Genomic DNA, 23,560 nt, shown 5'->3' with positions numbered 1-23,560 from the left:
GATGCAAATTGGTGAGGCAAAGCTTCCCTCAGCTGAACCCATGTTCACTCTGTCCCATTAAACCATGTTTGTCTACGTGTTCTGTAATTTTATTCTTTATAATAGTTTCCACTATTTTGCCCGGCACCAATGTCAGGCTTACCGGTTTATAAATTTCCAGGATCATCCCTAAAATCCTTTTTAAAAAATCGGCGTCACATTGTTCACCCTCCAATCTTCAAGTACTACGGACGATATTAACGACAGGCCACATATTACACAGCAGATCATCAATTTCATGCTTCAGTTCTTTGAGTACCCTTGGATGTATGCAGGTCCAGGTGATTTATTACTTTGTCAGTTTGGCTCAGTATATCTTCCAGGTTCACCGAGATTTTTCAATTCCTCCACATCAACAACCTTGAAAATCATTTCCGGTACAGGCAGATCTCTTACATCTTCTTCTGTAAAAACAGAAGCAAAGATTCATTCAGTATCTCCACTATGGTCTTGTCGTCCCCGAGTGGCCCCTTTTGCTCCTTCATGATCTAACGGTCCCACAGATTCCCTCACAGGCTTTCTAATTCTGATGCACCTAAAAAAAGTTAGTGAGTTTTAGCCTCTGTGGCAAGTTTCTCTTCATATTCTCTTTTAGTCTTTATTAATGCTTTGCATCTGACTTGCCAGTGCTAATGTTGCTTCTTATTTTCTTCATTTGGGTCCAATTCTTTGAAGGACAATCTTTTGGCTGTAATGGCCTCTTTTACTTCATCTTTTAACCATGCTGGCTGACCTTTTCTCTTCTTTCCACCTTAGCAAATACGTGGAATGCATCTGGACTGGGCTTCCAAGAAGGAATTTCTGAATAACGTCCACGCATGATTTAGTGTCCTAACTTTTGCAGCTGATAACTTTAGTTTCTTTTTAACCATTTTCCTCATTTTATTATAGTCACCCTTTTGAAAATTTTAAAATAAAAAAGCAAGCAAACTTTATTAGCTAGTCTCCATAGCCTTTTCCCCATAGTTTTAAAGCTTGAAGTTCCTGCCACAGCTTAAAGATAAGGATTTAAAAGAGGAATTGTGAGATATTGATAAACAGTTAGAATTTTAAAATAAAATAAAATTAAAAAAAAAAAAAAAAAAAACTTTATTAGCTAGTCTCCATAGGTTTAAAACTTGAAGTTTCTGCCACAGCATTAACAGATAGTCTCTAGAAGGTAAAGAAGGGCCCAGTTCAGTCCTCATCCCCACCCACCCTACCCAATTCCTGCCCAACCCTAGCTCACCTATTCATTTATAGTCAATTATTCTAATTAAGACAACAAGAGGGGAATTTTCATTAGTCTGAATTACATTTAGTTTCTAAGAAGCAAACCCTAAATAAACTGCAAATTACAACAGTCAAAAGATTATTATAGTCATTTGATATCCCTAGTGCCTTAAGAAGTTTTAATTAAACAACTCTATAATATTAAGATGCAGACAGTAGTCCAGAAGCGAGAAGGGTGTTATCCAGTCTTTTGAATTTAGTGTCACATGTATGATTATCTCCCATTTGGGGAGATGTCATGTGTGTGTGCTTGATGCAAAGAGCTCCTAGCTCTCAGAGAACGAGTTTGTTCTCTTGAGGCTAGAATAGCAGACTTGGAGGAGCTGAGGGAGAGAGAGAGGTACATAGAGGAGGCCTACAGGGACGTTGTAGAGAAGTTCTACCTCCAATATGGCAGCCCCTGTGCTGCCTTGGAGGAGGGAGGCCTACTAAAAGGACAGCATCACCCTGGTGAGGCTGGAAGTAATCCTGTAGACAGGACCAGCACACCAGGGAATGCAATATCCTCTTGCACTGAGGACGTGTCTTCAGGAGCTACTGCCCAGGTGGAAAGGGTTAGGACAGCTAGACAAGCTGTTGTAGTGGGTGATTCGATTATTAGGCATGTAGGTAGCTGGGTGGATGGTGGACGTGAGGTATCATTGCATCCGAACAGCCCTTTTTCCTCAAATGCACCCGCTCAAGAGCCAGGCCGTAAGACCAAAGCGGTAGGGATCTTCTATCTGAACTGGCCCCTGACAAAGAAGACCGAAGCAGACTGGAAGTCAAAAAGGCAGATACTTGAGAAGCCAAACTAAAGTCCGCGTACCAAGGGCATCATGGCCAATCTGGAGCCACTAAAATGATCCTTCCTGGATGCTGCCCGATTCTGAGCAGTACCCGGCTGATCAGGGGCCATGGAGGAAAGACAGAAGTGCCGACTCAGGCCAGGGCTCTGGAAATGTGTCCAGGCCAGCGGAGTCGGACTCCTTTCTTCTGCTGAAGGCGGGCACCTTTGAATTCACCCAGGTCACCATTAAATCTATCGTTGGTGCATCCCATCTCCGGCAGATCAGACAAAATGCCTTGGTGGACAGCTCCCATTCCGCTGGTTCCAGGAGATCACGGTTGAGAAAATCCACTTCCACATTGCTTTGTCCCACAATGTGCGCTGCCGACAGACACTGAAGGTGGGCTTCTGTCCACACGAGAAGGCAACTCACCTCGGTGGCAAGAGTTCAACTCTGGGTGCCAACCCGACGACTGTTTTAAGCCACCGCGTTGTCCAAAAACACTCGAACCACCCTGTCAGCAAGTCCTGAAACGCCCGTAAGGCATTCAGAACCACATGCAGCTCCAGACGATTGATCATCCAAGCAACCTCCATTGCGGCCCAGGTCCCCTGTGCATAGCGGTCGAGACAATGAGCCCTCCAACCTGTCAGGCTGCAATCCGTCACTACCACTACCCACTGCAGTGTTGCAAGAGGCATTCCCTTCAACAAGTTGCAAAGCCACCAGGCCATACTACGCTGGGCCTGGGGCAACCAAGAAAGTTTGAGCCAATAATCCCGCGAGACCGGTGACCAGCGGCTTAGCAGCAAGGACTGTAGAGGTCACAAGTGCAACCTCGCCCACGGTACTACCTCCAGGGTCACAGCCATGGAGCCCAACACTTGAACATAGTCCCTGGCTCAACAGCTACAGGAGGTTGGCAATCTGAGAGCAGAGCCTGTCCCCCTCTGCTCCTCCGGCAAGAACACCCGGTTCAGGGCAATGTCAAAGCAAGCTCCCAGGTAGTCCAAAGTTTGAGAAGGAACCAGGTGGCTCTTTGCAAGATTGATGACTCATCCGAAAGACTGAAGCAACACACTGACCCAGTTGGTGGCCCTGCGACTCTCCTGAATCGAGTCTGCTCAAATCAACTAGTCATCCAGGCAGGGATGGACAGATTCCCTCCTTCCGCAAAAAGGCTGCCACTACCACCATAACCTTGGAAAAGGTGTGAGGAGCAGTAGACAGGCCGAAGGGGAGTGCTCGAAACTAGAAGTGGTACACCAGAATGGCAAAACGCTGATGCCAAATAGGAATATAGAGATAAGCCTCCTTGAGATCCAATGCCATGAGAAACTCCCCAGGCTGTACCGCCACCATGATGGACTAAAAGGTTTCCATGCGAAAATGCCGAACCGTAAAAAACTGGTTGATTTTGCAAAGGACGAGGATAGGGCGAAAGGCTCCTCCTTTCCAGGGCACCATGAAATAAATGGAATACCGCCCCATATGTCTCGAGAGGCGGAACTGGGACCACTGCCCCAGATCCAACAGGGAATGTAGCATGGCCTCGACTGCAGCCCTTTTTGAGGCGGTGGCACAGTGATACTGAAAAACGCATCACCTATGGGTGAAGTGAACAACAGCATGTAGCAGTCTCTGATAATATCCAGATCGGAAGTGATCTTGGTCCACTCTTCATAGAAAAGAGTCAGCCGACCCCCCCAATCCTGCGCACCGAAGAGTGACTGGCATCCCATCTTTGGGAAGAGCATCCTGCATCTCCTGGATGCCTTGAAGCCGTGGGATGTTTATCTCCTCACAAGGACAACACTGCTGAAAATGAGAGTGCTGAAAGATCATCACGGTGTGACCTGGAAGGTAACAGCGCACCTCTCTCAGACCCAGCCATCGGTGCCGATCTCGATTTGTCTTCCAGAAGTCATTGACCCTTGGTGTCCTCCAAATCTTTCACAACCTTGACCAAATCTTCACCAAAGAGGAGCTTGCCCCGAAAGGGCAACCGATTGAGCCACTGCTTGGATGCCAAATTCACCATCCAATGGCACAGCCACAACACCTAACGAGAAGAAACAGTCAACGCCATCTGTTTGGCTGAAGTCCAGACCAGGTCAAAGAGTTAGATAAGTAAACCTGACTCCATATGGGGTACAATGGACCCCAATGCATCCTGTTCCAGAACCTGCGGAAACCAACTAAGGCACACCCTAGCCACATACAAGCTACAAAACTGATGCAGTGCAGATACCTCAAAGGTACGCTTGTGGGAAGCCTCTAAGCATATCCTCGAGAGCTACTCCCCCATACACTGCGTCTGAAGCAGCAGGGAAAATGGTGCTTGCATCCGAACCTGCAGCACGGGAAAAGGTCACCTCCATATCGGTAACCGCACCACCTGGCATGGAATCTGAGCAACCCAAGTACAATCCCACTGCGGGAACACCACTTGGCTGTCTCTGCTGCCATAGCCCCCAATGCACACACCATGGGGAAAATAAAGCAAGGCACTCACCAAATCCACGTGGTTTGGGCAGAGCAACAGAGAAAGCCTCCCAGAAACAGACACACAGTCAGACAAGGCACCCTGCTGAAGAAGAAAAACACTGCAATAAAGGCTGTGCGTCCTGTTCCTGCTCTCTCTGAATTTTATTTTAATTAGCTGCACAGTTACTTTTTTTTTTGTAATGGTGAGGAAGGTTGCAGCTAGCAGCAAACACTTGGAGGCAAGGACCCAGAGTCAGGTATGCTTCTAAAGATGACAAAGTGGCCAGTCACCCCCAGACTCAACTAGCCAAAATAGCCCAGGAGTAGCCCCAAAACAAAGAATCCTGAAGTTGGTGAGAAGTCATCCACCACCTGCTGGAGATAGAGATATACTGGCTGATGGAGGGGTTGGGTCATCCAATCTCACTTACTTCAGTTAGTGATCTCTATCTCCACCTGCTGGTAGACTGACACAACCCACCAGTTAATGGATTCATCTGCTGCCTGTGCTAAGGAATTGTAGTTAAGCATCAACTTTCTCACTAACTTCAGTTCTTCTCCTGCTGCCATGGGTCCATGAACAAGTTCATTATGGTCTTTATCTGCAGCCAGAGTGTTATCTTCACCTCTAGTATACTTACTATTACCACCACAAATTCTAGCCCTAGCACATAAGATACACGAGCACCTTTTTATCCTAGGTGACGTGCAACCAGTATATATTTTTCTTACCATACTTCAATTGGAGTGTTGCCTTACTGAAATTTGCTATATAGACATATAATGGGGTCATTATATGAACCTGCTAAGCAAAAATTTGAGGAAAAAAATATTCTCTCCCCTTCATTAGTGTGTAAGAAATAAAATATAGTTTGTTTTTGTCTCCACCCCTTGTTTATTATCTTCTGGAAACTCACTAGACTAGGCAGCCATCACTCCTGGCCAGATCAGCACTACCTCAAGTGATACCAGAGGCCAAGTTATGCAGTGGAATATCCTCAGGTTCTCGCCAACCAGGCAAAAACATGATTTTGTTTGTTTTTTCATGGATGGGGTGGGGAAATCTGGATTCTCACTACCCACCTGCAGCATGCTGACTGGGGGGGGGGGGGGGATAGTATAGGGAGGAATTTCTCCCAGGGGGGCAAAGTAATTTTTTGCATTACCCAACACAGCTTTCCATGGAGCAGGTAGAAATAGGAAGGGTGATCCTGATGAGAATCCAGGAGGCAGCAAAAGCCCCTCCTGCCCCCCCCCCCCCCCTTATCTTCTCTAGTTGCCTGGCTGCCCTAAACAGTATTATCCCTAGCCAGATCAGCACTGACATAAGTGATATGGAAGCCAGTCATCCTTGGTATCTCAGTGGCCTGATATAAGGTTGGCTTCATCTGCTGCTGCTTCTTCAGGCAGCAAAGTCTGCTACGCTACGCCACGCATCCCCACCCCAAGCTGGAATGGAGAAGCTGAGGGAGAAAGTGATGGAGCCTGTGCTCCCTGTCATCCCACTACTTTCTGCTGTTGCTTTACCAGGAGGAAAGACCTTGGCTCCTTGCAGCTTCCAGCTCCTACTTTGTATCGCCATCCATGCATAATCAAATAAGCAAAAGAACAGAGACAGATTGACCCCTAATAATAGGTACATTTACTAGGCAAAGTAAGCTTAAAAAGAAAACCTAAATTTCTCCAGTTTAGCATTTACTAAGTGCAGGAGTAACCATGGGTGCCCAGTTCAAATTCCACTGCTGCTCCTTGTGATGGTGAGGCAAGAGGATTAAGTGACAATCAAATCCAGGCTAAAAGCCCACCTCTTTAACACTGCTTTTGACTCCTAATCACTCTCTCACTTGCCTGTACCTTTTATCCCCACCTCTTTAATTCCCTTACCTCTGTTTGTCATATTTAGATTGTGAGCTCTTTGAGCAGGGACTGTCTTTTCGTGTATGGTGTACAACGCTGCGTATGCCTTGTAGCGCTATAGAAGAGTTAAGTAGTAGTAGTAGACTTGCCAAAGTACAACAGGGAAATACCTACTGTACTTAAAAGTAACTCACCTTAAGCTACTACTGAAAAAGGTGTGAGCAAAATAAGTAAATAATATGTAGTTAACAGAGACCAAATAGGTCTCACTTAAAGACAGTAATGAAGTTACTATCTGCATCTGTGCATTGGCCATGAGAAGTGCAACTTTTTATACCTACCTATCCCAGCCTGTCCCACAATCCATGATAATCTGATGAAGAGCATCACACCCCAAATATTTAACATACATCGTACCTAAGAAGAGGAGAGGAAAAAAAAAAGTTTTATGCACTCCACAAAAACATTAAAAAAATAGTAAGCAAAGGATTAAAATGCTATCAAAGAAAAGGTTATGGTTAAAAAAAAAAAAAAAAAAAAAAAGCAATCAACATACACATACTCCTTTCTATAAGGCAACTTGTGTAAACAGATAAGGTTTTAATTGGGCTTCATCTTGAAAAAAAGTCTTGTAAAATATTAGAATCCATAGTTATAAAAACTAGCTCCAAGATCATTTTCAAAAGATTGTGGACAAACCCCTACAGAATCTACACTAACGCCCAAATTTATAAAAGTCACTAAAAATTGCATGTGCAAATTTGGGTGCATGCCCAATTTCATTGAATGAGCCAATTAGATCCAATCATCAACTTCATTGGCACTAATTAGATTTAATAAAAATATACACATAAGTTTAGGCGCGGGATCTGTGAGTTCAATAAAAGGGGCACAGAAATGGGAGAGTCATGGGAGGAACAGGGGCATTCCTAAAATTTACACAAGTAGTTACAAAATAATGGAGATATGCGCCTAATTTAGGCACAAAGATTTCCACCATGTTTTAGCTGGTGCTTTAGGTGTGATTTCCGCGCCTAAGCGCTATTCTATAAACCGCACCTAACTTTAAACGCAGTTTATAGAATAGTGCTTTTTTTCAGCGCCAATGTTTTGGGCATATGTAGATTTCACTCCTATATACACATAGAAGTAGGTATGGTGCCAAGGTGGCATACACTTTTACACAACCCATTAGTAGGCATGTCTGGAGGCATAGTTTGGGTAGAGCATGGGTGCAGTTGAAAGTACATGTGTAGTTTATATATATGTATTTCACCCATATATTATTTATGTTTACTCCAAGCAAGTGTTAAAGCATGCACGAGTCCTTTTTAGCCATGATTTCTTCAGATTTTGTGAAGCTATTTTGTAAAGACCATATGTAACTACACGGCTCAAACAAAACCAGGTCACAATGGCAACTTTCAAAACAAAAGACGACCTGGTGCCCAGGGCTTGAATGAAGAGCACATGAGCAGCCTATTTTAACCAACACTAGGACAATGCAACAAGGCAGCGACATCTGTGCCAGATCTGAATTTGAAGTAGAAGCAGCATTGTCTGTAGTCTATGTGGAGCATTAGCAAAGGATGGTCTTTGATGGTGTAGCATACACACACTAATTCACTGTAACAGTGATTAAGGGAACTGCATTTTTACAAACTGCCCTCCTCTCATCTAAATCTCTCCTGGTCAGATACACAGAACGCCAACACATACCAAAACATGAACAGGTAAGCATACAACATAGATACAAACAAGCACATGTAGAGGGCCTGGAAAGAATTCCATGAGTCATGCTGTGCATACATTCCTCACTTACTGGTTACTGCATTAAAATGTATAAACAATTAACAGTTTCATTTGTTTATAACAATACATTTCTTAACAAAAACATACAGGAAAAAGGAGCACAATTAAAACACACATCCAGACTATTTTCCTAATTTAGTGACATCAATATATGGGTGGCAACAGTAATGGGGTGCAATTTTTTTTTTTTTAATACAGGACCACATAATAGAGGCACATGGGAGGGGAAGGGAGTAGGCCTTGGCGATCCAGCTAGGGAAGAAGGGGAAGATAGAAATTTCCTCCAGAAAGGCCAAGGCAGTGGTCTATCTTAGTCTAAAAAAGGGAGAATATAGCTACATATATGGAAAAGAATGTTCAAACCAATTCGGTTAACAAAAGCTATTTATATTGATCAAGAGATATCTAATGTGGATAGCTGTAGGTAACACCAACATGGCTTACACAATTTTAAAAAGTGTTATATGCTTTGCAAGAAAATATTTAGCAGATTTTTAACAAAATTAATTCAGCAATTTTGATTAAAATCATATAGTACTCACTTATGGCAATGTTATGCTATTTTCACTCTAGTTTATGGGTTCCCAAACTTAAAGAGAGTCATTTATCTAGTTTTAAAAAGATGAATCTTGGATTTCAGGTCATTGGGAACCAGAAACTATTTTAAGTAATGAATATTTACTTACCAATACACCTTTAATCCAGCCAAACTTTACCACACCTTTAACATCACCAGACACAACTTCTCCAGTCGGTGTGCCTTCATCTCCATTGGCAAATCCATCTTCAAAGGGCTCCTATGAAGTAAAAAAGTATACACACCACTCTTTTAGATTCATACAGTTACAACAAAGATAAGCTTACTAAATTACCACGCTTCACACTGCAAAATGAAGCTGTTCATGAAACGTTGCAAGGGGCAACAATTTTCACAACTGACCCACACAAATCCAAGTAAAGACCTGTCCGACAGATAAAATGGGGTAAGATCATAATATGAAAGTAGATCACTTCAAAGCTGCAGGTTCTCACAAACTACCAGATATACACAAACTGTACTACATACAAGCCTACATTTTAGTGTCCAAGCCAAATTTTAAAAATTAAAGATAGAGAGCAATTTTTATAGAAGTATCAAAATTGTTTTAAAATTTTCCCATATGCAGCATTAGCCTATAATTCACTGGGGATAGACTGAAATTCAAGTCAAGTTGAACGTAATATGACTGGTGCTAGTTGCTGATCCTAAATCATAGGAGCCGACTGCGGGTGCTTGAGCACCCCCAATATTGAGAAAATTCCTTGTGTGTGTCCAGGGAGGGGTTATTTCCACTGGGCTTAGCACCCCCAATAATTTTGAAACCTTCCCATCACCTGTTTTAGCAATTTATAACCATTAGGTGGCAGCAGCAGGCAAAGTCTAGATTAGTAGTGCTGAAGGAAAGCATTTCCTGCCTGCCCTTGTAGAAGTTAGAAAGTGACAAGAAGGAAACAGGAGTGAGGGTCTAATGTGCAGCAGAACTACAACAAAAAGCAGTTTGGTACAGAAAGAAATAGAAGGCATAAACACTGATGGTGTCTTCCTGTTACCTTGCTGGCACTTATCTCTCTATATAAAAGGCAACCCCAACGTTCTGAAGCCTCCACGGAAGTTGAGGCGCCCGAGATATCTGGTGCGCACTGGAGTGTCTGCACCGCCCTCGCGTCAAAATGTCATGATGTCGAGGGCGGAGCTATGACACTCGACGAGGGCCAAAACGGAAACGCCACAGTGAACAAGGCAAGTAGCTCGGAGGGACGGAGGGAGGGGGCCCCTTGCTAGCGCCCGTTTCATTCCGCTCAGAAACGGGCATTTTTTCCTAGTCTGCACATAAAAGGTTCATCACAGCCTGCATAATGTGCATCTCTAAGGTTCCGACCTCTTGACAAAGCAATCTGCAATCAATGTTTAAATAGTGGGTGTGTCTGCATAATGTCCCAATATTTCCTTATGATTCTAGCCACCTCTTCCCCTCCCCATCTCATATCTTCCTCCTTGAAATAAACTGTTTAAATCAACCCCTTGCTGTGATCAAATTCTATGGTACTACAAACATTTAAAAGTCCTCTATGACTTTCCATTAAAAAAATATATATATATAAGTTCTTTGACCTTTTCATGAAGGTTATCAGGGTATACAAAAACTTCAGGTCCAAACACTGTGAGTTAATTATTTAAGGAACAGGGGTCCTGTTACTAAGTGGCGGTAAGCAGAAATGCATGCTTACCATGCAGGTAAATTCACTAGCGTGGAGTGTGCTCAGGCATCCCAGTCGGTTTGGCATCTGTGCACGCTTCCCACAGGCTAAAAAAAATACTTTGTGGGGGTATGTTTGGGGGCAGAGAGTAGGTGTGCCCAGCGCTGATTGCTTAGCACATCTACATTGCCGTGCACCAACCAATTAGAACATGGTTAGTGCAGGAGCCCTTACCATCTAGTAAACGTGTCTATAAAGGTTCTCGTACTAATGGCACATGCTAATTGGAAAATTAGCACGTGACGATTGAGGAAATGAAAAAAAATCGGCCAATTTACAGCCGAGCTAAAAGTGGCCTCATTATACGGGGAAACCCACGTACTGGTCACAGCACAGACCACCTTTAAAGCAGCTTACTAATGGCCTCATAGTAAATAATTTTATCCACAGCCTCCATTTATACAAACCTCTTCCACATATCAATATGACTACCTGCATAGGATTCTCAAAAGATCAGCACTGCTATATTTGATTTTGTTTAGGTAAACAGAAAAACTGGCTTACAACTAAAAAGAGTTTTCATTTGTAAATTCAAACCAAATTACAGAAAACAGATGAAATGTGCAAAAAAATGCATAGCGAGTTGCAGAATCTAAACTATATCAACAGGATTGGGTTCCTCTTATGGGTATGGAACTGAAACAAGATAATGCACAAGAGACAAATAAAGACCTACGTTTCCTAGCAAGTAGTAATCACTGTGTCAGAACAGTCAGTGAAGTGTTCCAACTGCATTCCATAGCTACAGAAGCAACATTACAGATACAGTTCCAGGAGTTCTCTTTTGAGATAAATTTTCCCTCCAAAAATCAGTTTAGCTTTGTAATCTAATATTAAGACTACACAGGGGTCCTTTTAGTAAAGCTCAACATGCGCTAAATACTAAGAAGCCCATAGATATAAAATGGGCTTCTTAGCATTTATTGCACGCTAATTCCGTTAGCATGCTAAGCTTTACTAAAAGAGCCCCAAAGAATGGAAGGTCAAACCATGCCATTTAACAGAAGTTTCTCCATAACCTGATAAAATTGGGAGAACTGGAAAATATATTAGCAATATATTGTGTGGTAAAAATTGAATATGTATTGGGATTTATTAACTGCCTTTATGAAGAGATTCACACAAGGTAAAATTAGGTCTTACCTGATAATTTTCTCTTTTAGCAACAGCAGATGAATCCAGGAACTGGTGGGTTGTGCCAATGTACCAGCAGGTGGAGATAGAGATAGCAGAACTGTTGGGAGTAATAGCAGACGGCCAGCCCCTCTATCAGTTAGTATATGTCTTTCAAAAGCAGTAGAAGTAAGCCAACCGAACTCAATACTTGACCATCCTCACTAAACTAAAAGAGAACCAACTGGAGAACTGTAAGTATGAAACTTCTGTTCCAACAATCCCTGCCGAGGCAGGTTTTTTTTTAATTTGTTTTTATTTTTTTTAAATGAGGGGGGAAGAGCAGAAAGAGAGAGACCTGAAGCCTGTCAGAAGAGAGTATGAGGGACCTTGCAGTAAAGTATGCCTCCAAAGCTGACACCCTCAGTCAGACCCCCCCCCCCCCCCCCCCAGCTCAGGAGCACTCTCAGTGGCCTTGAATCCAGGAGCTGGAAAGAAGCAGTCCACCACCTGATATACTGATAGAGGGGCTGTCTGCTATTACTACCACCTGCTGGTAGATGAGCACAACCCACCAGTTCCTGGATTCATCTGCTCTTTGTGACAAGGTAGGCAGTTTACAACAGACATAGCCTAATAGTAAAATGACCAAATAAGAATAAAACACACAATCAATGATGCAAAGTTGGAAGTGGCAAACTGAATCCTAGCAATAGGACTAACATGATACAAACATTTGACAGCAGTGTAAAAACTATAACAAATATGAGAAAAGTCTGCAAAATATGAATGATACCATAATAGGCAGCAAGGAAGAACATTCATATGTCAGATATGAGCACAGCATAAATTAAACACCTTAGTAGGCACACAGCGCATTCAAAAAACAAAATTCTGTTTGTGCAATACAATAAAATATCTTCTATTTTTATGTCTTAATCTTTTGTTACTACTATATATGCTATGTGATGTTGAATGATCAAATTGGTCTGTGTGATAGTGTTCTATCCTATTTTACATTGGCGTTCCTTTTCTTATCTAATTTTTTTTTAATAAACCTTTGTAAAGGTGGGATAATGTGGGATACAAATGCAATAAATAAAATAAATAAAATTGCCAAGACTTTTTTTTTCCAAATTCGGAGATTAACCAAATTTTAAATAAACAAACATCTTAATAGGCAGCAGGGGAGGGGGGAGAAGGGTGCAATTGAGATATGCAGACAGGAAAAAATGGGTAGTACAAAGCCAGTGGGATAAATCCATAGGTGGCTAAACTAAAGGCAAATTATAAGTACTAAATAAAAATATTAATACACACTTCACATTTCATCCCTTTGTAAAAACTATTTGAAATCATAAATGATTTTCAAGGCATTTGTTTTAATGGCCTTTAGAATTTATGCATTATCATTGGACAGTTTTTCAGATCCTTAGAAACTGTAGCCAATGAAAAAAGGCAACTGGCTATTTTCATTGATCCAAAAAAATATTTTTATATAGCATTATTCAATACTCATGCTCCATAATCAACAACAGTCCTTTCAGAAACAGAAATCTTATCTGAGCGAAAATCAAGAACCCTGACATGATTTATGTTTTGCCACAGGTAGCTGTGTCAAGGGAATCTCTCCTATTTAGGGCTCTGTTTACTAAGCCATGTTATAAGCGTATTAGCATCTTAAACACAAGTTAAACATGTAAGCGCATTATCCGTGTAGGCACCTAGGCACCTACATGGCTAACATGCACACTAATTGTAGGCGTGTTAAAAATGCTAACGCACCTTAGAAAACAGGGCCCTTTAAGTTCAATTCTGCTCAATTCCACTCTCAATTTATATCCAAGGTACACATTGCATCTGAGTTTCAGTCAATCAGCCATACTACAGAAAAATATAAAAATCTTTTTGGGATTGATGAGGAGAAATAGCCAGCTGCTTAAAAAAAAAAAAAAAAAAAAAAGTTTCACTGGCGACAAGTTCTGAGGATCTGAAAAACTAAGGAGAAATTAGATCTTACCTGCTAATTTGCTTTCCTTTAGTCCCTCCGGACCGGACCAGGATTGGACTGTTGGGTTGTGCCCGCCTACCAGCAGGTGGAGACTGAGAAAAACTCTGACTCTAGAGAGCCAATAGGAGCCCTGGCCATGTGACCTTAGCCTCAGTATTTTCTCAGTCTCTCAGCAGGTAGGAAGTGAGTCCATTAGTCTCTCTCTCTCTCTTTTTCTCTATAAGATATTACAGATATATTTATAATACTTCTTCTGTGCCTGGAATCGTAATTAGAGGCTTGACAGGATTTCTTTTCTTTCTTTGACAGCCTCTGGGGTGTTAAACTCGGGTGTCTCGAGTCCACCCCCCCTTCCTCCCCATCTCCCTGGCTTAGCAGGGAAGGGCCGTCCCTTTCTCTGGAAAGGTGTACCGTCTTTGGGAGAGGCAGCCACTTTTAATAGGCAGCTGTTTTTAAAGAATTAAATCAAGTAAAAAAAAAAATTAAAAGAATTAATTCAATTGAAAGGAATTTAAAGGAAGTAGTTTTTGCTTTCCCCAGGCTTATAACGAGCAGGTAGCTCTTCTGTCTTATTCTGTTTGAAGAGTCTTTATTTTCTTTTCTGGCGGAGCTATTTAAAAAAAAAAAAAAAGTGATAAGTCAGCGTCTGTGACTTTAATCGGCGTTTTTTTGTTATTGTCATTATTTTTCCTCTGCTATCCGGCGTTGTTAGCGGCGGTAGTTGTAAAAAAAAAAAAAAAAAAGAGGCGCGAACTGTTAAGTGCGTGCTCGCTCTTGGACGGGTCTGTATAGCTTGGGAGCTGTATTGACGGTTCCTGTTCGGGCCAGAGGCTAAACCATGTTTTGTGCGGCATCTGTTTTTTGGCGGCATGGATTTCCTGCTTCTTCATTGGTCCGGTCAGTGGTTTTCTCCCCCGAACTTTATTCTTCTCATTTTGGCGCGCTTGGCCGCCATTGTTTTGCTTGCAGCTGCAATTTCCCTTGACGCGGCAACGTTTTTCTGCTTTTACTGTGTTTGGCTGTTTGTGCAATGGAAAGGAGATATTGTTTCTCCGGTAGTTGGGGCAATTGGTAGTATATTTGCCCCGCAATTAATTTTTACATGTATTTTTCAAGCTATTAAAAAAAAAAAAAAAATGCTACGATGCGAATGGCGCTCATTTTGTTTTTCCCTCTGTTTTTTCTCCGTCGGGGACTTTTTGGTTGCTAGCAATGTTGTGAATTAAAGTGCAGCTCAGTTGGCGATTTCTTTGTTCTTGGAAAGACTCCGATTCAAAGTGCAGCTCAGTCGGGAATTCTCTGTTTTTGACAATGGGGCAAATTAAATTGTATCTCAGCTCCAAAATAACCATTTTCTTATTCCTTTCCCTTGTGTGTGATGTTTGGAGGAAAGGTCTTCGCTATTGTCTAGCGCAGTTTTTATGGGGGTCCAGTTTACGTCACTCTGTGTCTTTCCCATTTCCTGGTGAATAGGACTACATTGTCTAATAGTCAATTGATTAGTACTTTACAAATCTGGCCATAATATCTTAGTTCCTTTCAAGCATTTCCCTTCATGGCTATGATGTTATACAGTGTTTTTAAGAACTTAACAAACATTTTCTATGGCATAGGCTATCTGGTTCAGGTGCCATGTGGATAGAACTACATTGCCGGATAGTCTATTGTTTGGTACTTTACAATGCTGGCTATAAGATCTTAATTCCTTTCAGGAAATTTTCCTCCATGGCTATGTTCTTATACAGTGTTTTAAGATCTTAACAAACGTTCTCTAGAGCGTAGGCTATATGGTTCAGATGCCATGTGCAATGAAATACATTGTCTGATACTCAATTGTTGCGTACTTTGCAATTCTGGACATAAGGTCTTACTTCCTTTCAGCAATTTTCTTTCATGGCTATGCGTTCTCTTTGGCATAGCAGATGACAGCTGCATAGGTTACATGGTTCAGATGGTTCTCATATTCTAGGAGACTCAGTCCTGTCTACCGAGCACCCAGTTTTCTCAGCTGCTTTAGAAGGCATGTTTTATTCACGTCTTCTCTACTTTCCAACTGTCTTGGAGTTTCTCATGTGTTATCTTAGTTTTCTTCTAGGACTTACAAGATATATGTCCACTTAGGGAGTAAAGTTATCCGGTCAATTTGCATTTTCTCCCACTTAAGGATAGTGGGAGGTCCTCACGCCATCTACTTGTATTTTTGTTTCCTCTATCTATTCAGCCTGGGCACATGGTAAACATTCTGGTTTTGTCCAGTATGACCATCCATAACATCTGCTATCCCTTTCTCTTCCTTACAGATTTTAGGGTCTTGTTTCAAGCTTTCTTGACGTCAGGTACAGTCTTGTCACCTTTTCCGTAATAGGTATTTTCCAAGTCTATTCCTTTTCATTTTATTCTTCCTCTCTCCAGAGTTTTTTTCTCTTGGAAGGAGATTCACTCATTTTCTGTGCATTTTTTGCCATAAGGGCATAAGTGTTGCCATAATGGGAAAGGCTAAGGAATGTCTGATAATTTATTATGAGTTTTGCTGAATTAGGGTTAATTTTGTGAGTGTGTTTTGATACTTAAGCCCTATTACCAATATATTAAAATCTCCTTTGAAAAAGTGTTGATTAGGATAACTTTATAAGCATAAAATATATAGGGCTCCTTTTACAAAGTGGTGCTACTGATTAGTGTGCGCTTAATGTTGGCTATAGATTTCATACAATCTCCATGGATATAAACAATGTGTTACAAATTTTTCGAGTTTTAATCTTTCAATCACATGTTTAACTGTTCTTCACAATGGAAAGCAATATGTTTCCATTAATCATCACCATAGTCCTTTCAGGCTTTATTATCTTAAACAGCCAAAACAATTATCAATAGTCATAGTCACGGCACCATTAAAACCACAAAACGTTTTCTGTTAATATGCTGCGCTATTCTTTTCCACTTCAGTGGATACACATGTAAGAGCGTGTGTGTGTGCATGCCCTAACTTGGGCCACCATCTAGCAAGGCTTCAAGTTAATACTAACATGTCCTCACATGGGTATAAAACAAATGGATCCTTTTACTAAGCTGCGGTAGCTTTTTTAGGTCGTGGTAGAAATCAGCCGTAAGTAATCGTTGAGACGCCCATGGGCATCTCTGTGTTTACTGCCAGCTGATTTCTACCACGGATTAGTAAAAAAAAAACAAAAACCCAAGTTACTAACCTGTACCAGGTGTTCTGAGAACAGTAGGATAAATATTCTTACTACTGAGTGACATCATCCAACAAAGTTAAGCATGGAAATACTTCCCAGTAACTTTTCTAGAAGCTTTTGCATTCCTGCCCGCTGTCAGGCAGGTCCAGATTGGTGTAATGAAATAATTATAGAACGCAACTCAAAGAGAGGTGAGCAGGGTATAGCATAGTTGCTTACCAGTAACAGGTGTTCTCCATGGTTTTCAGGGTAATGCACACACATGGTAGCATTCTCAACAGCCAATCAGGATCACAGTCCTGCTTCCCACTCAAGAGAACATCACCAGTCTCCTCGGTTCGATATGTAGCAAGCAGAGTAAATAGTTTTGTTTTTCCGTTTTGAGGGGGCGGTGGGCAGAAAGATGTGTCAGCATTATCCTGAAGACCACAGAGAACACCTGTAACAGAAAAAGCAACTATGCTTTCTCCGTGGGCAGGATAATGCAGACACACATGGTGACAACCTAGCTCAGGGTTGCAAGTGTAGTAGTTGCAGTTGTTGCATTCCTGTGAAGAGAGGGTGGATGACCTACAAATTAAGAGAATAAATTTTGCAAGACTGCCTGCAAAATGAGCATCTCTTTTTGTTGCTGTATTCAGACAGTAATGCTGAGAGAAAGCATGTGGTCTGGACCATGTAGCCACTTTGCAAATGTCTATTAAGGGGAGTCCTCTTAGATGTGCTGTAGAAGCAGCCACTGCCCTCACTGAGTGAGCTCCCATCTTAGATGGAAGAGGAAGATTAACTTGTTGGTAACAAGAAAAACAAATACAATCTGCAATATATAAAAGAGAGTAGCTTTGAAGACTGGTAATCCAAGTTATTTTTGATAAGAAAGGAAAAAGCTGAGAAGCATGTCTATGTTGGTTTGTTCTATGAAGTTAAAAAAGCGAGCTCTCATGCAATCTAAGGTATGGAGTGTTGTTTCTGCAGGTGACGTGCGAAGTTTAGAAAAAAAAATACTGGGAGAACTATGTCTTGATTAAAGGTGGAAAGAAGAAAGAAATCTACTACTACTTATTTCTATAGCGCTACAAGGCATACGCAGCGCTGCACACCATACACAAAAAAAAAACACAGTCCCTGCTCAAAGAGCTTACAATCTAAATAAGACATGAGACAGACAGAACAATGTATGGTAAAAAAAAAAAAAAAAGGTGAGTACGAAGTACAACTTGTGTAGGAAACAAAAAAACAAAACAAAACACTTTAAAATGTATAAAGGAAGGTAATGTACCAAAGCCTTTATCTCACTAATGCAACAAGCTGATGTAACTGCTACCAGAAATAAGGTTTTCCAAGTGAGGTACTGCAGAGTTGTAGAGGCCAAAGGCTCAAAGGGGGTTGAATTAGTTGAGTTAAGGCTAAATTTAAAGCCCAAGATGTGTGAATTGGTGGGTGACGTCGTGTTCTCGAGGACCTTGGCATTCTGTCAGGCTTCTTCCCCGGGAACCCTGGGTATGCGAGTCCTTGGACCACGGCCGAGGAGCGGCAGTGGCAGGCAAGATCACCTTCGAAGCAGAGAAGAGACAAGGCTGGACTGGAACCCCGGACTGGAGTCCTGCACTGGAACACTCGGGACTGGAACGCAGCAGACCGGAACACACTGGAGTAGGCTTCACCTACGCTTAGCTGCCTTTCCCCGAGGGTTGAGCCCTCAGGTTCGAGCAGCCGGTAGGGCTTACAGGAAAACCAGAACTGGAACCAGCAACAGGAACAACCGGTGTCAGGAGCCAGCGGTGCTCCCAGGTACCTAGGCTAAAGCAAGGCAGACAGGCAGGGAAGAGGACACAGGAGCTATATACAAGCTAAGCTCACGGGAATGGGAATGACAGCTACGCTTGCCAGAGGAAGGGTTAGACTGGAGCTACAGTAGCTAACAGATATAAAGGAGAGAAATGGCTGCAGCATCAGCCGCTGACCAACCTCAGACAGGGAGTAGCACCACTGCACAGGGATAACAGAAAGGCTAGAAGCCCACAGAGAATAATAAACACAGAAAGGCTGAAAGCCTGCAGGTCAGAGAGATACACCCAGAAAGGCTGGAAACCCCCAGGCCGCAGTAATACCCCCGGAAGGCCTGGAAGCCCACAGGTTAAAGGGATATACGCAGATAGACTGGAGGCCCTCAGAGCAATGGGCACAGAAGAGCTGGAAGCCCACAGCGCAATAGACACAGAAGAGCTGGAAGCCCACAGAGCAATAAACACAGAAGGGCTGGAAGCCCACAGAGCAATAATATCCTGAGCCAGAAGGCAAGGCCCACAGATGATAGTAACTCGCAAAGCAGAAGAGCTGGAAGCCCACAAGAAAAGACAAGGAAAGCTAACTGTGCAAACAGCACACTAACCTCGGGACCTAAGGCACTGCGGAGGCATTGGCAATGCAAAGGCAAAGGCTGCAGTCTCTAAGTGCTTAATAAAGCCCTTCAACACCAAAGGCACAGCTGCAGCAATCTCTAAGCACTACGGAGGCTGTTCAGGCACAAACCACAGAGCAGGCAGAAAGCACAGTGAAACACAGAAAGGCTTCCCACACCCAGGTGTAGTGTAGTGAAGCAATTAGAGTCATGCTGGAAGCAGCCAGCACACAGAGAGAGAGAGAGAGAGAGAGCTAACCCAGGCAACACCCACAGGTGCAGTATAGTGAGGCAATTAGAGTCATGTTGGAAGCAGCCAGCACACAGAGAGAGAGAGAGAGCTAACCCAGGCAACACCCACAGGTGCAGTATAGTGAGGCAATTAGTGTCATGCTGCTGGATGCAGCCAGCACAGAGAGCCAGAGCTAGCTCAGAAAGGACAGACAGAAGAAACAGGAGCCAGCTAGGAAGCTAACCCCCAGGAATAAGGTAAGTCTGAGGGTGGTCACGGCTACAGACGTGACAGGTGAAGACGCACCAGACCTTTGAAGAATCTTCAAATTAATGGATGAGAAGCAAAGGATAAATGTTGAGAGTTTGTATGATGGTACGAAATTGTTCAGAGATGAACTCTGATAGACGCTGGTTTGAGCCCAGAATTGGAGAGATGGAGTAGGTACTTTAGGGAGTAAAAAGGAAATGATTGGCACACCAAGTTGAGAATCTCTTCCATTTGAGGGAATATGATTTTTGACTAGACTACATGATGATCTCAAAGCTGCTCACAAGCACTGTCAATACATTTGGTTGGGAAGGGATCCCTTGATCCTCAACATCATTAATGTCAATTTGTTGATATAGGGTCAATAGAAATAGATGCAAATCTAGATAGATGGATTGTCCACTGAGAGTTTGAGGTGCCATGGTTGCTGAGGCCACTTTGGAGCAGGGTGGATTGAAATGAGAGTATAAGCGTCTTAAGTCCAGAGTTATACAAAAGCAGTTCTTAAGAGGGGAGGGACTGTGATATACCTGCAGCAAAAACCGTGAACACAAACGAAGGATCTGCTCAAGCAGACACATCCAAACAGTAATGCTTAACAAAGGAATGAGAAGATCTCTGCCAATCAAATTGCCCTACACTCTGCTGAAAAAGTCACCAAAGACTTGGTAGAATGAGCCTTGATGTGCTTGGGAAAAGACCTAACCCCTCAGAATGTAAGCAGAAAAAAATAGCTTCCTTAAAACATTGAGCCACTGTCACTTTATAGGCCAGCAAACACTTCCCGAGTCCCGCAAAGAGGGCAAAAAAATGACCAAACACTTGAAATTGTTGCTAGCGGTAAGACTGTGCATAAGGATGCACTTCACATCCAACAGTCACAGGAAAGCATATTCTGCAGAATAGACTCGCTAGAAAAAGGAAGAAACAGTCTGACATGAAAAGGAGATACAATCTTTGGCCAAAAGGACAGCAACTGTACATATGGAATCTCCCGAGTCAAAAAAGCAGACAAAAGGATCCCTGCAAGATAGTTTTGAAGCTCTGAAATTCTCCATGCCAACGAAATGGCAACTAGAAATACCACCTTTAAAGTAAGATCTTTGATAGCTGCAGAACAAAGGGGCTCAAAGGGGGCCAACTGAAGAGCCTTAAGAATCACTTGAAGACTCCACAGAAGACAAATATTGCAGAGAGGGGGGTGCAGATGAGGGACTCTCTTGAGGAATCACATTATATCAGGGTGAGCAGCCAATAAGGCACTCTGTATCTTGCCTCAATGACATGCCAACGCTGCCACCTGAACCTTGAGTGAATTGAGAGCCAAGCCTTTTTTGAATCCCTCCTGAAGGATAAAATTTGAGATAAGAACGAAATTGAGAAACGCCATTCTATGCAACCCAGCTCTCAAAAAGTTCTCCACACTCTAGCATAAGAAGTGGATCACTTTCAGACATGCAGCAAGCTAATATCATCATCATCCTCATAACCCTTCTTCATCACATCTTCTCAAGAGAAGCCATAAGACCAAAGCCAAAGTGGGAGGGAGCCTCCATAAGTACTGGACCTTGGTGCAATAAGCCAGTCTATGGAAGAAAAGTAAACTGAAGAGCGATTTGAAGATTGATGATGTCCACATACCAAGGACGTCTGGGCCAGTCTGGAGCTACAAGAACAACCTTCTCGGGATGACAACCAATCCTGTGCAATGTCCTTCCCACGAGAGGCCATGGAGGAAACACGTAAAGGAGGCCATCCAATGGCCAAGGCTGTACACCAGTGCATCTGTTCCAGGGGAGTCTCTCCCTGAAGCCGCTGTAGAATCTGTGTACTTGCGCATTGAGTCTGGATGCCATGGTCCAGAATTAGAAGGCCCCACTGTGTGGAAATGAGGCAAAATGCAGTCTCCGACAGTTGCCATTCCCCAGGGTCCAGTGACACCCTGCTGAGGAAATCCACTTGCGAGTTCAGTGAACCTATGTGAGATGCTGAAATCGGAATATTCAATTCTGTCCACTAAATAAATCAACAGACGAGGAGGAACAAAGAGTGTAAGATACAGCTGTGACAATGTCTGAGAGCACGTGCACCATAAGTACATAAGTACATAAGTAGTGCCATACTGGGAAAGACCAAAGGTCCATCTAGCCCAGCATCCTGTCACCGACAGTGGCCAATCCAGGTCAAGGGCACCTGGCACGCTCCCCAAACGTAAAAACATTCCAGACAAGTTATACCTAAAAATGCGGAATTTTTCCAAGTCCATTTAATAGCGGTCTATGGACTTGTCCTTTAGGAATCTATCTAACCCCTTTTTAAACTCCGTCAAGCTAACCGCCCGTACCACGTTCTCCGGCAACGAATTCCAGAGTCTAATTACACGTTGGGTGAAGAAAAATTTTCTCCGATTCGTTTTAAATTTACCACACTGTAGCTTCAACTCATGCCCTCTAGTCCTAGTATTTTTGGATAGCGTGAACAGTCGCTTCACATCCACCCGATCCATTCCACTCATTATTTTATACACTTCTATCATATCTCCCCTCAGCCGTCTCTTCTCCAAGCTGAAAAGCCCTAGCCTTCTCAGCCTCTCTTCATAGGAAAGTCGTCCCATCCCCACTATCATTTTCGTCGCCCTTCGCTGTACCTTTTCCAATTCTACTATATCTTTTTTGAGATACGGAGACCAGTACTGAACACAATACTCCAGGTGCGGTCGCACCATGGAGCGATACAACGGCATTATAACATCCGCACACCTGGACTCCATACCCTTCCTAATAACACCCAACATTCTATTCGCTTTCCTAGCCGCAGCAGCACACTGAGCAGAAGGTTTCAGCGTATCATCGACGACGACACCCAGATCCCTTTCTTGATCCGTAACTCCTAACGCGGAACCTTGCAAGACGTAGCTATAATTCGGGTTCCTCTTACCCACATGCATCACTTTGCACTTGTCAACATTGAACTTCATCTGCCACTTGCACGCCCATTCTCCCAGTCTCGCAAGGTCCTCCTGTAATCGTTCACATTCCTCCTGCGACTTGACGACCCTGAATAATTTTGTGTCATCTGCGAATTTAATTACCTCACTAGTTATTCCCATCTCTAGGTCATTTATAAATACATTAAAAAGCAACGGACCCAGCACAGACCCCTGCGGGACCCCACTAACTACCCTCCTCCACTGAGAATACTGGCCACGCAATCCTACTCTCTGCTTCCTATCTTTCAACCAGTTCTTAATCCATAATAATACCCTACCTCCGATTCCATGGCTCTGCAATTTCTTCAGGAGTCTTTCGTGCGGCACTTTGTCAAACGCCTTCTGAAAATCCAGATATACAATATCAACCGGCTCCCCATTGTCCACATGTTTGCTTACCCCCTCAAAAAATGCATTAGATTGGTGAGGCAAGACTTCCCTTCACTAAATCCGTGCTGACTTTGTCTCATCAGTCCATGTTTTTGTATATGCTCTGCAATTTTATTCTTAATAATAGCCTCCACCATCTTGCCCGGCACCGACGTCAGACTCACCGGTCTATAATTTCCCGGATCTCCTCTGGAACCCTTCTTAAAAATCGGAGTAACATTGGCTACCCTCCAGTCTTCCGGTACTACACTCGATTTTAGGGACAGATTGCATATTTCTAACAGTAGCTCCGCAAGTTCATTTTTAGTTCTATTAATACTCTGGGATGAATACCATCAGGTCCCGGTGATTTACTACTCTTCAGCTTGCTGAACTGACCCATTACATCCTCCAAGGTTACAGAGAATTTGTTTAGTTTCTCC

At 42.8% G+C, this 23,560-nt stretch overlaps 1 protein-coding gene across 1 annotated transcript in view; it reads right to left on the bottom strand.

Annotated features, from left to right (window-relative positions):
* The window catches only part of SLC12A2 (solute carrier family 12 member 2), a 352,311-nt gene that overhangs the window by 301,675 nt on the left and 27,076 nt on the right, over window positions 1–23,560 (bottom strand). Inside the window, exons 2-3 of the mRNA XM_030193587.1 lie at window positions 8,924–9,034; window positions 6,767–6,842 (exon numbers count right to left, since the gene is read on the bottom strand). Of these exons, the coding sequence (XP_030049447.1) occupies window positions 6,767–6,842; window positions 8,924–9,034 (187 nt within the window). The remainder of the gene's footprint in view (window positions 1–6,766; window positions 6,843–8,923; window positions 9,035–23,560) is intronic.

The sequence above is a fragment of the Microcaecilia unicolor genome, chromosome 2 (genome assembly GCF_901765095.1).
Source record: "Microcaecilia unicolor chromosome 2, aMicUni1.1, whole genome shotgun sequence".
NCBI lineage: Eukaryota > Metazoa > Chordata > Amphibia > Gymnophiona > Siphonopidae > Microcaecilia > Microcaecilia unicolor.
This window is presented reverse-complemented; position numbering and strand designations above follow the sequence as displayed.